The sequence below is a fragment of the Panthera tigris genome, chromosome X (assembly GCF_018350195.1).
Source record: "Panthera tigris isolate Pti1 chromosome X, P.tigris_Pti1_mat1.1, whole genome shotgun sequence".
NCBI classification, from domain to species: domain Eukaryota; kingdom Metazoa; phylum Chordata; class Mammalia; order Carnivora; family Felidae; genus Panthera; species Panthera tigris.
In genome coordinates this window covers 50540787-50558050 of record NC_056677.1, presented here as the reverse complement: position 1 = coordinate 50558050, position 17264 = coordinate 50540787, and the positions used below count along the sequence as shown (strand labels likewise).

The 17264-nt window shown below is 36.4% G+C and overlaps 1 protein-coding gene across 1 annotated transcript in view; it reads left to right on the top strand.

The window, feature by feature from the left end:
- The window catches only part of ARHGEF9 (Cdc42 guanine nucleotide exchange factor 9), a 188886-nt gene that overhangs the window by 110782 nt on the left and 60840 nt on the right, over positions 1-17264 (top strand). Inside the window, exon 4 of the mRNA XM_042974958.1 lies at positions 6036-6215. Coding sequence (XP_042830892.1) covers positions 6036-6215 — 180 coding nt within the window. The remainder of the gene's footprint in view (positions 1-6035; positions 6216-17264) is intronic.

Sequence of the window (17264 nt, the reverse complement as noted above, 5' to 3'; positions counted from 1 at the left end):
CCCTAGGTTAGGTACATTTTTAGCTATTGTTTGCTCAAATAAATTTTCTTCCCCAATTTCTCTGTCTTCTGGAACTCCTATAATACAGATGTTATACTGTTTGATGGTGTCACTGAGTTCCCTGTGTATTCTCCTGTAGCATAATTCTTTCTTTATTTTGTTCAGCTTCATTATTTTCCATTATTTTGTCTTCTGTATCACTAATTAATTCCTTTGCATTTCCAGCCTGCTGTTCATCACATCAAATCTGTGTCTAATCTCAGTTATTGGATTTTTCATTTCTGACAGATTGCTTTTTAAATCTTTTATCTCTGCAGTAAGTGCCTCCCTAAAGTCTTCCATTCTTTTCTTAAGCCCAGTGAGTATCCTTATGATAGTTGCTTTAAATTCTCCATCAGTCATGTTACTTGTATCTGTTTCACTTAGATCTCTGTCCATGGACTTCTCTTACTCTCTCATTTGGGGTAAATTTCACTGTCATGGTATTTTATCTAAGTCTCTGATTCTCTGGGTTAGACGAGCTAGATATGTTTACTGCTCCTGAAAATAATGACTTCAAGACATGTAGGGGCTTAGTGCTTCAGTGAATGTCTCTGGTATGTGCTTCATGCCCTCTGCTGTTGTCTTCTTTAAATATTTTTATTTATTTTTGAGAGAGAGACAGAGCACAAAGAGGGAGGGGCAGAGAGAGACAGGGAAACACAGAATCAGAAGCAGGCTCCAGGCTCTGAGCTGTCAGCACAGAGCCCAACGTGGGGCTTGATCGAAGTCGGGTGTGTAACTGACTGAGCCACCCAGGTGCCCCTGTTGTCTTTTGACTATTCTATCTCTCAGGCCAGTCATCTGCAGAGGCTCTCCTTGCCTGCTTTGGACAGTGTTTAGTCCTTGGCTTGAATGTGGCTAGTTTTAACTAGGTGTTCTCTGGTCTGCTTGTGAAACGATACCTGATACTACTTGCATGAGTACTGAGGCCCTATAGAACTTTCTGGTTGGGAGACATGGTGTGATCAGGGATTTGTTCTGGTCTTCTCAGGGAGGGGCCTGCTGCACTGGGACTGAGGCAAGCTTGACTGAAAAAGGACATCCCTCCAGAGCACGGGAGTATGGAACTTCGTGTAAGCAACTTAGGCAGCCAGTGTCTGCACTGGGCTGCTTCTGGAAAGTGGCTGTTTGTTTATGCTGAGGGTCAGAGGAGGGAAATGTGTCCTTTGTTCCCAGAAAGGCAACCCCATGGAAGCTGCCTCTCAGAGAGGAACACAGAGAAGAACCAATAATCTTCCTGTGTGCCCCAGGTATTTTTCAGATAGTTTCCATGCTGTCTGCCTCTGGGTTTTTGCCTGCTTTCTCTCCAGGAGTAGGACATTGCCCTCCTGGCTCTATCCCAGCCATGTTTGCTGGCCTTTAAAACTCCAGGGTTTAAATGTCTTATGCCCATTTCTTAACTGGATTATTTGTTTTTTAAGTGTTGAGCTTGATAATTTTTTATAGATTGTGGATATTAACTCTTTATCAGATATTTCATTTGCAAATATCTTCTCCCATTCCAAATAATGCCTTATAGTTTTGCTGATTATTTCCTTTGCTGTGCACAAGCTTTTTATATTGAATAGAAATTTTTTTTTCAAAGAAGACATCCAGATGACACATGAAAAGATGCTCAACATCAGTCTTCATCAGGGAAATACAAATCAAAACCACGATGAGATACCACCTCACAAATGTCAGAATGGCTAAAATTAACAACACAGAAAACAACAGATAGTGGCAAGGATGTGGAGAAAGGGGAACCCTCTTCTACTGTTATTGAGAACCCAAACTAGTGCAGCCACTCTGAAAAATAGTATGTAGGTTGCTCAAGAAGTTAAAAATAGCACTACGCTATGACCTAGCAATTGCACTGCTAGGCATTTACCTAACGGATACAAAAATACTAATTTGAAGGGGCACATGCACCCTGATGTTTATAGCAGCATTACCAACAATAGTCAAAGTATGAAAAGAGCCCAAGTATCCATCGACTGACAAATGGATAAAGATTAAGTGGTATGTATATGCAATCGAATATTACTCAGCCATCAAATAGAATGAGATCTTGCCTTTTGCAACAATGTGAATGGAGTGTATTATGATAAGCAAAATAAGTCAGTCAGAGAGAGACAAATGCCATATGATTGCACTCATATGTGGAATTAAAGAAACAAAATAGATGAATGCAGGGGAAGGGAAAGAGAGAGAGAGGGAAACAAACCATAAGAGACACATAAGAATGGAGAACAAACTCAGGGTTGTTGGTGGGATATGTGTGGGTGGATGGCTAAATGGGTGATGGGCATTAAGGAGGGTATTAGTTATGATGAGGACTGGGTGTTACATGTAAGTGATAAATCACTAAATTCTACTCCTGAAACTAATATTACACTATATGTTAATTAACTAGAATGTAAATAAAAATTTGAAAAAGAAACAAACAGACCCAAAAACTACAACACAATATAAAACTCCAGGCTTTGGTCTGGGCAGGGTTTTGTGCTCGTCTTCTGCAAGAGGGGCCTGCTTCACTGAGACTGAGGCAAGTTTGACCAAGAAGGGTGGTCCCACCGGAGCACAGGGGTGTGAGACTCGGTGTAATCAAGTTAGGCAGCCAGTGTCAGTTCCTTGTTGCCTCTGGCAGGTGGCACTGCATTTATGCTGAGTTGCAGAGGAGTGAAATGGTGCCAGCCAGCTCCTTTCTTCCTGGAAAAGGTGTCTCAGTGAATTCTGCCTCTCAGAGAAGCTCCAAGAAGAGGGGATAATCTCCCCACTGTGTGCCCCAGGTGTTCTTCAAATCACTGTTTCCATGCCTTCTGCCCTGAGTTGTTTGTTTGCCTGCCTTCTCTCCAGGAGCAGGGCAGTGCTCTCCAGGCTCTATCCTAGCCAAGCCTGCTGACCTTTAAAACTCCAGGCCTTTAGTCCCAGTGGTTGCAAGAACTCATAAAATTCAGCCCCTCTCATTTTCCAAGCCAATGTCTTTGGGGAAACATTCTGCTTGTGCATTCTCCTGTGTGCTCTACTCTCTCTCACCTTTCTCTTCAACCAATGCTCCCTCCCCTCCACAGCACCTGCAGTCTGGTTTTCCCCTAAACCATGTCTCCATACTTTCTACTTTCTTTGATGTGGCCTCTTCTTTCCCTTTAGCTGTGGAGTTTGTTTTGTCAGTCTTCAGATTGATTTCTGGGCGTATTTAGGATGATTTGATAATTATCTAGTTGTGTTCATGGGATGAGAGGAGCCTATGGTCTTCCTACTCTGCCACCATCTTCCCTCTCCTTTTTAGCCAGGCTTCTAATCATATTTAATAGCTATATGATATTCCATCAAGCTAAATGCATCAAAACATATTTATATCTAACATTCACTTTTTAAAAATTTATTTAAATTCAAGTTAGTTAACATACAGTGTAATATTGGTTTCAGGAGTAGAACCCAGTGATTCAGCACTTACATATAACATCCAGTCTCATCCCAACAAGTGCCCTACTTAATTCCCATAATCCATTTAGTCCATCCCCCCACCTACCTCCCCTCCAGCAACCCTCAGTTTGTTCTCTTATTGACTCTCTGTAAGAGTCTCTTATGCTTTGCCTCCTTCTCTGTTTTTATCTTTTTTTCCCTTCCCTTTCCTTATGTTCATCTGTTGTGTTTCTTAAATTCCACATATATGTTAAATAATATATTTGTCTTTCTCTGACTTATTTCACTTAACATAATACAGTCTAGTTCCATCCATGTCATTGAAAATGGGAAAAAAAATCATTCCTTTTGATTGCCAATATGACCAACAATTGCACTACTAGGTATTTATCCAAAGGATACAAAAATGCTGATTTGAAGGGGCACATACACCCCAATGTTTATAGCAGTGCTATTGACAATATCCAAATTATGGAAAGAACCCAAATGTCCATCAACTGATAAATAGATAAAGAAGATGTGGTATATATACACTTTTAGGAAAAACAAGTTGACAAAACACTCTAGGGTTTCACCATCCTATGGGCAGTTACATTTCTCTTCCTATATAACTAATAGTCCCTTGCTACAACATATATAATAGAAAATTATGTCCTTGATAATGGCAATAAATTGCATATTTAGGGAATTAGGAAGCTGTACTGATATATCTATTAGTTCTTTCTTTCCCAGAACCCACTTTTTTCCCTTCTTTTTCATTTCTGTTATATTCCATACTGATTCTGAGATCTAGCATCCCTGATGCACTTTGGGGATGTGATAGTTATTTGTTATCTTCCTGAGACCTTTCAAATAGGATCAATGAACAAAACTATTAAGTATTTTCTGAACTTGCTTCTCAGGGGTTGAATGAGCTGTCCAGCATGGCTTCTTTTGTCTCCCAATGTGGTTACTCACCAATACCTACTACTTATCCAGAAATGACATGCTGAAGTGACATTGTTACCATTTTTTTCCAACTGTGCTCAGAGGCCTACCTTAGGGAGAAAACTGGGAGGAAATCGCTGCCCCTTTGCCTAATGTTGGAATGGAACTGCTTTCCCTTCTCCACTATAGCTAAGACACTTCCAAAGGTCATAGGGTGAGAGAGAGGAGGTGAGATGGGGGAGGGAAAGGAGGGAGACAAAAACAAGCAAATGCTGGGAGTTACATATTAGGCAGGGAGTTTATTTCTCTATCTCTTAGTCAAGGAATGATTTCTAGAGAGGCAGAATTTTGGGAGCTATTTCAATAAAGGGATTAGCACTAAAAGGGTATTCTGGAAATAGAGGGCATCTTCTTCCTGGCCAGGAATTGGATATGAATGAATGCAGGACAACTTGAGCATGTCAATCAAAGAGAGCAACAGCCATTAGTCAAATAAATGTCAACACAGGCACAGACTATTAACCTACAAATTGTTGAATGACAGTATTTAATGGCTAAATTGGAAGATGAGAAGTGATCACAGAAGTGAGATTTTGTTAGAGGTTGTAAAAGGCACTGAAGCCAGGGATGAGGATCTTCATGGAATATGCCTAGATGAATGGTTTTATTGGAAGCTGTGTTAAGGGAGACAAAGTGGAGCTGTAGACAGTTGTTAGTGACTACAACATTCCTCATTAGGAGCTCAACACTTAAGATGTTACAAAAATCACGTTTAGCATTTAGATGAAAGCAAATCACCATAATTTAGTCTCACCAAGAACATTTAATACTAATGATTTCTGATGAGGGTAGTGGCCACCAAAATTTTACATCAGTTGGTTCAGAATGGAAGATGGTGGCTGCTTGTTTTTCCTTTTTTTTTCTTTCATTTTACCCTGACTTAACAATGTGCCCTGAGGCTGGTTGTGTTATATTTGTTCTCTCTTATCAGAATCTTTTTCATTTATTCTACCCTATCATCAATGACTAACTATATTAATTCATCTATTTATTCATGAATGTGTGTTGAATGCTAACTCTGTTAAAAACACCATGCCTGGGCATTTGTGGACTTCTTGGCCAAGTTCATCCCGATGATCTTTCCCGGTCAGCTATCTTAGATGGGTAAGAAATTCTCTTCAAGGAATGGTTTGGTTTTGTTAATTATTATTCCCTGTTGGGAAGTTTCCTGACTTGGCCTCTGTTTCCAAATTGTCAATGTTATTAATACATTTTGGATTGGTCCTATAAAAACAAGACTTTTGAGATGTGAATGGATCTAGCTAAATCTATAACTACTAAAATAGTAAAAAATGTTTGTGCTTAATCAGGTTCTGAGAAAAGGCCTTATGACTTTTGGGGTTAGAATGGTGGGAAAAGCTCTATACTCTGGATTCTGCACCCTGAAGAACTTTCCTTGCGATCCAACTTCCCTAATTACTCACTGGTACAGTAGTTTCATTCTCTCAACCTCCATTTATTTCCTCATATGAAAAATGGAAATGATTATTCCTTGTCTATTTCATAGAACAGTAATGAATCTTCTCAGTGCTTAATAAATGGTAAAGCCCTCGAGGAGTCAGGAACATCCTCATACTGGGCGTTTCCTTTGTGTGCAGGGCTACCTGAAGCAATGCCGGAAGAGAAGAGACATGTTCAGCGATGAGCAACTGAAGGTGATCTTTGGGAATATTGAAGACATCTACAGGTTTCAGATGGGCTTCGTGAGAGACCTGGAGAAACAGTACAACAATGATGACCCCCACCTGAGTGAGATAGGACCCTGCTTCCTGGAGCACGTAAGCATCTTCCCCCATGGGGATGGTTTTGAGAGAGGTTAGGAAGAAATGGAAGGAGTGTCTGAATTTTCTGGTCCTGCTCAGCTTCTTTGTCCTATGGTGAGGGATAGATACTTTTAACCCTGATGTAACCCCACTGCCAGGGTATGAGGACTTAGGAAGGGCACTGTGATTTGGCCTAGGACTCTTTCTTTACCGTGCATTTCTCTCCTTCAAGACAGATACAAAGTAGGATTTTCTTCATCTTATTTTTTATGTACCTGTTGGGTTCAGTTTCTGTGGGACCCACTATTTTGAAAGAAACTCTGCACATGTTCACTGCATGGAAAATCCAGAAATCTGAGAGATATAGTCAGCATGAAAGTAGGCCCCTTCAAGGCATTTAGAGAGGTAAGGTACTGTAAAGTAGAGGAAGTGAGAAGTGTAGGAAAAGGGGCCATGTGACTTAGAGAAAGGAGAACTAGGAAATAGGAAAGCAAGGATTTTATTCCTGTGTCTGTAATGACAGTCTATGTAACTTTGGATAAGGCCCTTAACTTCTTTGGGCTTCCTCATCTGGAATATAAGAAGACTTCGTTGTATACTTCTATGGTTCTCTAACATCTTTTGGGTCTCCTTTACAGGTGACTTAGTTGTTTTGACAATTCTTCTCTTTTTTTATAAAGTATTGATTTCTAAAGAGGTAATAACATGATTCAAAATTCAAATGACACGTAAAAGTGTGCAGTTAGAAGTAAATCATTTTGTAAATTCTTCTGCTTTGCTTATGGCAACGTTCATTGGGGGATTATCCTTAAGACCACTCTTATGGTCAGTGATTTTCTAGAAGGAATCAGCATATACTCATACTCATGATTGTGATTTATATAGATAAAAGATCCAAAGAAAAATACTCATATACTCATACTCATACTCATGATTGTGATTTATATGGATAAAAGATCCAAAGAAAAATCAACAAAAGGAAAAAGCACATGGGGCAAAGTCTGGAGGGATCTAGGTACAAGCTTCCAAGAGACCTCTCCCAGTGGAATCACAGAGGATACACTCAATTCCCCTTGCAATGAGTTGTCACAATACATATGAATGTTTTCTACCAGAGAAACTCATTAGGGACTCAGTACCCAAGATTTTTATAGGGGACTGGTCATGTAGGCATGTTCTGTCTAGAATGTACCAAAGTTCCAGACTCCCAAAAGAGAAGTAGGTGTTCAGTATAAACCACATTGTTTATACAGTTTAGGCACAGTGAGCTACTCTTGCCAGGGAATGGTGAGAACCCTCTTGAGATCCAAGTTCCAAGATACCAGTCAAGAACCAACCATCCAAGCAGGCCTTTCTAAGAATAGTAATCTCAGGCCTGATAAATTAACTTTTTCTGCACAGTATTTTAAATAGTCTAGCCATTTCAGGAAATACCTGGGCAGTATATATCAAAGTTAAACATGTGTATGACATAGTGTTTCCATTCTTGAATATATATCCCAGGGAAATTCTTATAGAGGTTGGAGCATTTGCAAGGCTGTGGATTGAATGGCAGTATTGTACGTGGTGGAGTGCAAATGGAAGCAAATTAAATATTTACCATTAGGGGATTAATAAGAAATATATAGAGGATGCTTACTGTGGGGTATTGTGTTGCAAGAAGCAACAGACTAGATGTATGTACATTATAGCAACAAACAACAAACTTGATGTAGGTATCTTATAACAATGTGTATAGACATCATAAGCATAGTGTTACTTGTGAAAGTAGAATATAGAATAGTGGTTCTCATTTGGAGCCTTTTCTGTGCATTATAGTGTGTGTAACAGGATTCCTGTTCTTTACCCACTGAATGCCAGTAGCACCCTACCACCACCGAGTTGTGACAACCAAAAATGTCTCCAGACATTGACAAATGTCCCGTGGGGAACAAAAAGTACCACTGATCTGTGGAAGTGATTACATGCTTTTAGCCTTAGATCTATTAAAGTAGTTAATTTGGATTGACTAATTTTTGTATGTTAAATGAACATTGTATTGCTGGGATAAACTCTACCTACATATGGTATATTATCATTCTTTTACATGTTAGTTTGCCTTTTTTTAAAAAATTGGATTGTTTACCTTTTATTATTCAGTTCTGCAGTGTCATTTTAAAAAAGTTTATTAATTTTGAGAGAGACAGAGACAGTGCGAGTGGGGGAAGGGCAGAGAGAGAGGGAGACCTAGAATCCTAAGCAGGCTCTGCACAGTTAGTGCAGAGCCCAACACAGGGCTCAAACTCATGAAATCATGAGATTGTGACCTCAGTCAAAACCAAGAGTCAGATGCTTAACCGACTGAGCCACCTAGGCACCCCTACAAGGTCTTTTTTTTAATCAGCTTTGTTTAGGTGTAATTTATATACACTAAGATCACCAATTTTTAGCATATAATTTGGTGAATTTTAATAAATGTATATGGCTGTGTAACTACCATCATAATCAAGATATAAAACATTTCTGTAACTTCATCAAGTTCTCTTATTCTCCCTTTGTAGCCAATCTCTGCTCCCATACCTGGCCCTTGGTAAACACTGATCTGCTTTCTGTTACAATAATTTTACTATTTCTACAGTGTCATATAAATGGAATAATACATTAATAATATTTGTGCTTAGCTTCTTTTACTTAACAAAATGACTTTGATATCATCCATGTTATTGCATGTATCAGCAGTTGGTTCTTTTTTATTATTTAGTAATATTCCATTGTATGAATACACCACCCATTCACCAGTGCATTTCAGGATATCTGGGTTGTTTACTAGATTGTTTCCATCTGTGGGATCACTCTTTTTCATGATAGGTGTGTTTTTCTTTTTCTTTTCTTTTCGTTCTTTTTTAAAAAGCCATTCTAATAGGTGTGTAGTGGTATTTCATTGTGATTTTAATTTGTACTTTCCTAATGACTAATGATGTTAACCATATTTGCATGTGATTGTTTGCCATCTGTATAAAATCTTTGGTGAAATATCTGTCCATGTCTTTTGCCCACTTCTAAATAGGTTGTTTGTTTTCTTATTGTTCAGTTTTGAGAGATTTTTAATTTATTATTTATAAGTTGTTAGATATGTGATTTGCAAAGATTGTCTCCCATTTTGTGGTGTATCCTTTCATTTTTTTGAGTGTCTTTGAAAAGCATAAACTTCTAATTTTGCTGAAATTCAGTTTATCACTTTTTTCTTTAATGGTTCATATGGTTTGGATCTTATTTTAGAACACATTGCTTAACCCAGGGTCACAAAGATTTTCTCCTGTTTTCTTAAAGAAGTTGTGTAGTTTTGTTTATTATATCTAGGTATATGATCTTTTTGAGGTAATTTTTATATATGGTGCAAAATAATGGTTGAAGTTAATTTGTTTCCATATAGATATCTAGTTGTTAAAGCACCACTTGAAACAACTTAATTTCTCTATTGAATTACTTGGACACATTGGTCAAAAGTCAATCATATACATGTGGGTCTACTTTTAGGTACATTATTGTGTTCCAGTAATCTATGCGAGTATTCACATACAAATACCATGCTATTATTTATTGTTGTTGCTGTTTTTAATTAAGATATAATTAACATATAACATATTAGTTTCATATGTACAGAATAATTATTTGCTATTTGTATGTATTGCAAAATGATCACCAAAAAATGATCACAATAAACTTAGCTAATGTCTATCACCATACATAGGTTAAAAAAAAATTCTCACACTGTCTTGATTAAGGTAGCTTCATAGCAAGTCTTAAAAGTAGGTAGTGTTAGTACTCCATATTCATTCTTCTTCAAAACAACTTTGGCTATTTTAGGTAATTTGTATTTCTATATAAATGTATATCATCACAAGGAATAATTTTTTCTCTTCTCTTTATTGTAAGTATATGAGATGATGGATATTAACCTATTTGTAATTATTTCACAACATATATAAATCAAAACATCATGCTATCCCCCTTAAACTTATTCAAGTACATATTTAAATAAACTTATGAACTTAAAGTTATAAAATACATACATCCATATTTTCTCCATAAAACAGGGGGAAAATCAGCTTGCTAAGTTCTACCAACCAACAAAAACCTTGTCAGCATTTTCATTAGGATTAAATTAAATCTGTAGATTAGTTTTGGGAAAATTTGTAGGCTTTCACTCCATGAACAAATATCAATCTATCTAAGTCTTCTATAATTTCTTCTAGCATTGTTTCTGTTTTTTATTGTATAAATCTTGACCTTATTTTTAGAAATCAATTTCTAGGTGTTTTTTTTTTTTTGCTGCTACTGTAAAGAGTATTTTTATTTCAATGTCCTGTAGTTTGTTGCTATGAGATATAAATACAATTGATTTTTGTATAGTGACATTGAATCCTGACACATTAGTGAATTTAATAATTGGTTATAGTATTTTTTGTAGATTTCTTAGGATTTATAAACATACAGTCGCATCCTGTCATTTCCTTTTTTTCTTCCAAGATTTTATTTAAATTCAAATTAGTTAACATATAGTATAGTATTGGTTTCAGGAGTAGAATTTAGTGATCATCATTTATATATAACACCCACTGCTCATCACGAGTGCCCTCCTTGATGCCTATCACCATTTATCCAGTCTCCCCACCCACCTCCGCTCCAGCAACCCTCAATTTGTACTTTATAGTTAAGGATCTCTTATGGTTTGCCTCCTTCTCTGCTTTTATATTTTTTAAAATGTTTACTTATTTATTTTGAGAGAGAAAGCAAGTGAGAAGGGGAAGAACAGAGAGGGAAAGAGGATCCCAAGCAGGCCCCGTACTTCTAGCACAGAGCCCCATGCGGGGCTCGATCTCAAAAACCATGAGATCATGACCTGAGCCAAAATCAAGAGTCATATTCTTAACTGACTGAGCTACCCAGGTGCCCCTCTCTGCTTTTATCTTATTTTATTTTCCTTCCCCTCACTTACATGCATCTGTTTTCTTTCTTAAATTTCACATATAAGTGAAATCATATGATAGTTGTCTTTCACTGACTGACTTATTTTGCTTAGCATAATACACTCTAGTGCATCTAGCATAATACACCTCGTTGCAAATGACAAGAGTTCATTATTTTTAAAAATTTTTCTTTAATGTTTATTTTTGAGAGAGAGAGAGAGAGAGAGAGAGATACAGACAGAGTGTGAGCAGAGGAGAGGCAGAAAGAGAGGGAGATACAGAATCTGAAGCAGGCTCCAGTCTCTGAGCTGTCAGCACAGAACCCAACATGGGGCTTGAACTCACAGCCATGAGTTCATGATCTGAGCCAAAGTTGGACACAACTGAGCCACCCAGGCTCAAGATTTTCTTTTTGATAGCTGAATAATATCCCATTGTGTGTGTGTGTGTGTGTGTGTATGCACACACGTGTATACACACCATGTCTTCTTTATCCATTCATCATGTCCTTTCTGAACAAAGGTAGTTTATTTCTTCATTTTATTTTGTTTTGTTTTGTTTTTATTTTTGAGTATAGTTGGCACACAATGCTATATTAGTTTTATTTCCTCATTTTCTTTTTTCTTTAATTTTTTTTTATCATTTATTTATTATTGAGAGACAGAGCATGAGTATGGGAGGGGGAGAGTGAGGGGGAGACACAGAATCCGAAGCAGGCTCCAAGCTCTGAGCTGTCAGCAGAGACCAACGCAGGGCTCAAACTCACAAACCATGAGATCATGACCTAAGCCGAAGTCGGACGCTTAACCAACTGAGCCACCTATGCACCCCATATTTCCTCATTTTCAATCTACTTGCCTTCTCTTTTCTTTTATTATTGCACAGGTGAAATGGTAAAAACAGACATCTTTTGTTCTGTACTTGATCTTAGGCACAAGTATTCAGTAATTCAACATTGAGAATGATATTAGCTTTAGGTTTTCATGGTTGACCTTATGATATTGGGGACATTTCTTTCTATCCCTAATTTTCTGGTAGCTTTTATCATATATGTGTTTTTCTAAATGATTATTATATATATACCTAAATGAACATATGATTTTTCATTTATTCCTTTAATGTAGTGTATTGGATTGGGATCAACCCCTCTTAATCATGGTATATCATACTTTCAATATACTGATTTGCTTGTTTTTTTTGAACTACATTGCTTGCCCTGAACAGGTGAGAGACAAACATGAATAATGAAAACAGAGAACTCAGTGACTCCATAAAATGAACTGATATTTGTATTATAGAGCTCTCTGAAGAAGAGAGTGAAAGGGGGAAGAAAATATATTTGAAGAAATAATAGCTGAAAAATTCCTTAATCTAGGGAAGGAAAGAGAGATCCAGATTCAGGAGGCACTGAGATTCTTCCAACAAATTCAACCTAAGGAGATCCACACCAAGACACATAGTAATTAAAACGGTAAAAAGTAGTTATAAAGAAAGGATTTTAAATGCTGCAAGATAAAAGAAGACAGCTACATGCAAAGGAAAACTCATAAGGCTGTCAGAGGAGTTTTTCAGAAATCCTCCAGACCAGATGGACATGGTCAAAATATTGAAAATGCTGAAAGAAAACAATTATCAGTCAAGAATATTTTATCCAGCAAGGCTATCATTCAGAACCGAAGGAGGGATAAAGTTTCCCAGACAAACAAAAGTTAAAAGAACTCATGCTCATTAAACCAGCCCTACAAGAAATATTAAGGAGGATTTTGTGAGTGGAAACCACAAACCAAAACTAAGAGTATGAAAAACAGGAAGCACAAAAGAAAAAAAAAGTATATATATCTGTAGAAATTAACTAAGAGAAGCACAAAATAAAAGGTAATAAAATATAATACAAAATATCTGAAATGGTAAGGGGAGAGTAGTAAATAATGAGTCCAAAATTAAGCAACCCTCTGCTTAAATAGATTTCTATATGCAGATGTTATATATGAGCTAAATGGCAACTACAAATCAAAAATTGGTAATAGATATGCAAATAATAGAGTAAGGAATCCAAGTATATCACTAAAGAAAACTAGAAAATTATGAAAGAGAGAAAGAGAAGAAAGGATGAGAGAGAAGCTACAAAAACAACCATAAAACAAGTAGCAAAATGGCAATAAATACATATCTATGAATAATTACTTTGACTGTAAAAGGACTAAATGCTCCAATCTAAAGATGGGGTCACAGAAGTGATAAAAAAAAAGATGCATCTATATGCTGCCTACAAGAGACTCATTTCAGACCTGAAGATCTGCAGATTGAAAGTGAGGGTATGAAGAAACATTTATCAGGCAAATGGATTTAAAAAAAAAAAAAACAACCCAGAGTAGCAATACCTATATTGGACAAAATAGATTTCAAAAAAAATCTATAAAAGAGACAAAGAAAGATATATAATCCTAATGGGGACAACCTACCAAGAAGATATAAGAATTGCAAATCCACATGCACCCAACATGGAGCACTCAAATACATAATGAACTTAATAGTGAACATAAAGGAACTAATTGATACCGATGCAATAATAGTAGGGTACTTTAATATCCCACTTAAATATTCTGAAACTCTTCATTCAACCAGAAAATCAATAAGAAAAGAGTGGCTTTGAATGACATGCAGGACCAGATTAATTTAACAGATATATTTAGAACATTCCATCCTAAAGCAGCAGAATACACATATTTATCAAGTACACAGAGGACATTGTCCAAATAGATCACATACTAGGTTACAAATCAGGCCTTAAGAAATACAAAAAGATTGAGATTATATCATACATGTTTTCTGACCAAAAATATATGAAACTTGAACTCAACCAAAAGAAAAAAAATGGAGAGACCACAAATACATGAAGGTTAAAGAACACCATACTAAAGAATGAATGGGTCAGTCAGGAAATTTAAGAAGAAATACAAAAATACATGGAAACAAATGAAAATGAAAACACTATGGCCCAAAACCTTGGGATGCAGGAAAAGTGGTCATCAGAGGGGAGTGTATAGCAATGCAGGCCTACTTCAAGAAGCAAGAAAAATTTCAAATACACAACCTAACCTTATACCTAAAGCATCTAGAAAAATAACAACAAATAAAGCCTAAAGCAAGCAGAAAGGAAATAATACAGATTAAGGCATAAAAAAAATGACATACAAACAAACAAAAAAACAAACAAACAAAAAACCAGAACAAATCAATGAAACCAGGTGCTGGTTCTTTGAAAAAAATAATAAAATTGATAAACCCACCACCAGACTTATCAAAAAGAAAAGAGAAAGGAGCCAAATAGATAAAATTACAAATAAGAGAAGAGATCACAACCAACACCACAGAAATATAGACAATTATAATTTTATGAAAAATTATATACTAACAAATGGGCAACCTGTAAGAAATAGATAAATTCCTAGGAACGTAAACTGCCAAAACTGACACAGGAAGAAATAGAAAACTTGACCAGATAACCAACAAAGAAAAGGAATCAGTAATAAAAAATTTTCCAAAAAGCAAAAGTACGGGGCCAGATGGCTTCACAGGAGAATTCTACCCCACCATGTTGATTCCCCCTCCACTACCAAAGTTGTAAAGAAGAGTTAGTACCTATTCTGAAACTGTTCAAAAGAGTAGAAATGGAAGGAAAACTTACAAACTCATTCTGCAAGGCCAGCATTACCTTGATTCCCAAAGCAAAACCCCACTATTAAAGAGAACTACAGGCCAATATCCCTGATGAACATGGATGTAAAAATTTTCAACGAGATATTAACAAATTGAATCCAACAGTACATTTAAAGAATCATTCACCATAATCAACTGGGATTTATTCCTGGCTTGCAAGTGTGGTTCAATATTTGAAAACCAATCAATATGAATAAAAGATGAGATAAGAACCACATGACCCTCTCAAAAGATGCAGATAAAACATTTGACAAAGTACAACATCCATCCTTGATAAAAACCCTCAACTAAGTAGGGATAGAGGGAAGATACCTCAACATCATAAAGGCCATATGCAAAAGACCCACAGCTAATATGATCCTCATTGTGGAAAAACTGAGAACTTTTCCTCTACAATTGGGAACAAGACTGCAACGTCCACTCTGACCACTTTGTTTATAGTACTGGACATTCTAGTCTCTGCAATCAGATAACAAAAGCCAATGAAAGGCATCCAAATGGCAAGACAGAAACCAAATTTTCACTGTTTTCAGACAACACGATACTCTAAGTAGAAAATCCAAAGGACTCCACAAAAATTTTGTGAGAACTGATATATGAATTTACCTAAGTCACAGGATACAAAATCAATGTACATAAATCTGTTGCATTTCTATACACAAATAACAAACCAGTAGAAAGAGAAATCAAGGAATCAACCCCATTTACAATTTCACCAAAACCTTAAGATACCTAGGAATAAACCTAACCAAAGAGGTAAGAGATATTTACTCCAAAAACTGTAAAACACTGATGGAAGAAAGTGGTGGTGAGACAAAGAAATGGAAAACCATTCTATGCTCATGAATGAACAAATATTGTAAAAATGTCTATAGTACACAAAGCAAACTACAATTTTTATGGAATCCCTACCAAAATGCCAACAGCATTCTTCACAGATCTAGAACAAACGATCCAAAATTTTGCATGGAACCACAAAAGACCCCGAACAGCAATGCAATTCTGAAAAAACAAAAGCAAAGCCATAGGCATCACAATTTTGAACTTCAAGGTACGTTACAAAGCTGTAGTCATCAAAACAGTATTGTACTGGCAAAAAAAAAAAAAAACAGACACATAGATCAATGGAGAATAGAAAACCCAGAAATAGACCCACAGCTATATGGTCAATTAATCTTCAACAAAGCAGGGGAAATATCCAATGGAGAAAAGACAGTTTCTTCAGCAAATGGTGTTTGGACAACTGGACAGCAGTTTGAAAAAAGAATGAAACTGGGCCACCTTCTTACACCATACACAAATATAAATTCAAAATGGATGAAATACCTAAATGTGAGACAGGAAAACACCAAAATCCTAGAGGACAACACAAGCAGCAACCTCTTTCACTGTGGCTGCAGCAACTTCTTACTAGATATGCCTCTGGAGGAAAGACAAACAAAAGCAAAAAGAAAGTATTGAGAACTCATCAATATAAAAATCTTCTGCACAGCAAAGGAAACAATCAACAAAACTAAAAGGCAACTGAAAGAATGGGAGAAGATATTTGCAAATGACATATCAGATGACATTTTGATACTAATATATATTTTAGTATCCAAAATCTATAAAGAACTTATCAAATTCAACACCCCAAAAACAAATAATCTAGTGACAAAATGGGCAAAATGTATGAACAGACACTTTTCCAAAGAAGACATCCAGATGCCTAACAGACACATGATATCCTCATCATCAGGGAAATACAAATCAAAACCACAGTGAGATACCACCTCACACCTGTCAGAATGGCTAAAATTAACAACTCAGGAAACAACTGATGTTGGAGAGGATGCAAAAAAACTGGAAACATTTTGCACTGTTTGTGGGAATGCAAACTGGTGCAGCCACTTCTGGGAAACAGCGTGGGGGTTCCAAAAAAAATTAAAAATAGAGCTACCATATAATTCAGCAATTGCCTTACTAGGTATTTATCCAAAGGATACAAAAATGATGATTCAAAGGGGTACATGCACCCCAATGTTTATAGCAAATATAACAAATATTTATATATATAAATGTTTATAGCAAATATAACTATCAAATATAACTATCAACAATAACCAAATTATGTAAAGAGTCCAAGTGTCCATCAACTGGTGAATGGGAAAGATGTGGTATACACACACACACACACACACACAGAGAGAGAGAGAGAGAGAGAGAGAGAGAGAGGAATATTACTCAGCAATCAAAAATGATGAAATCTTTCCATTTGCAATGACATGGATGGAACTAGGATGTATTATGCTAAGCAAAATAAGTCAGTTAGATAAAGACAAATATCGTATGATTTCACTCATATGAGGAATTTAAGAAACACAACAGGTGAGCATAGGGAAAGGAAAGGACAAAT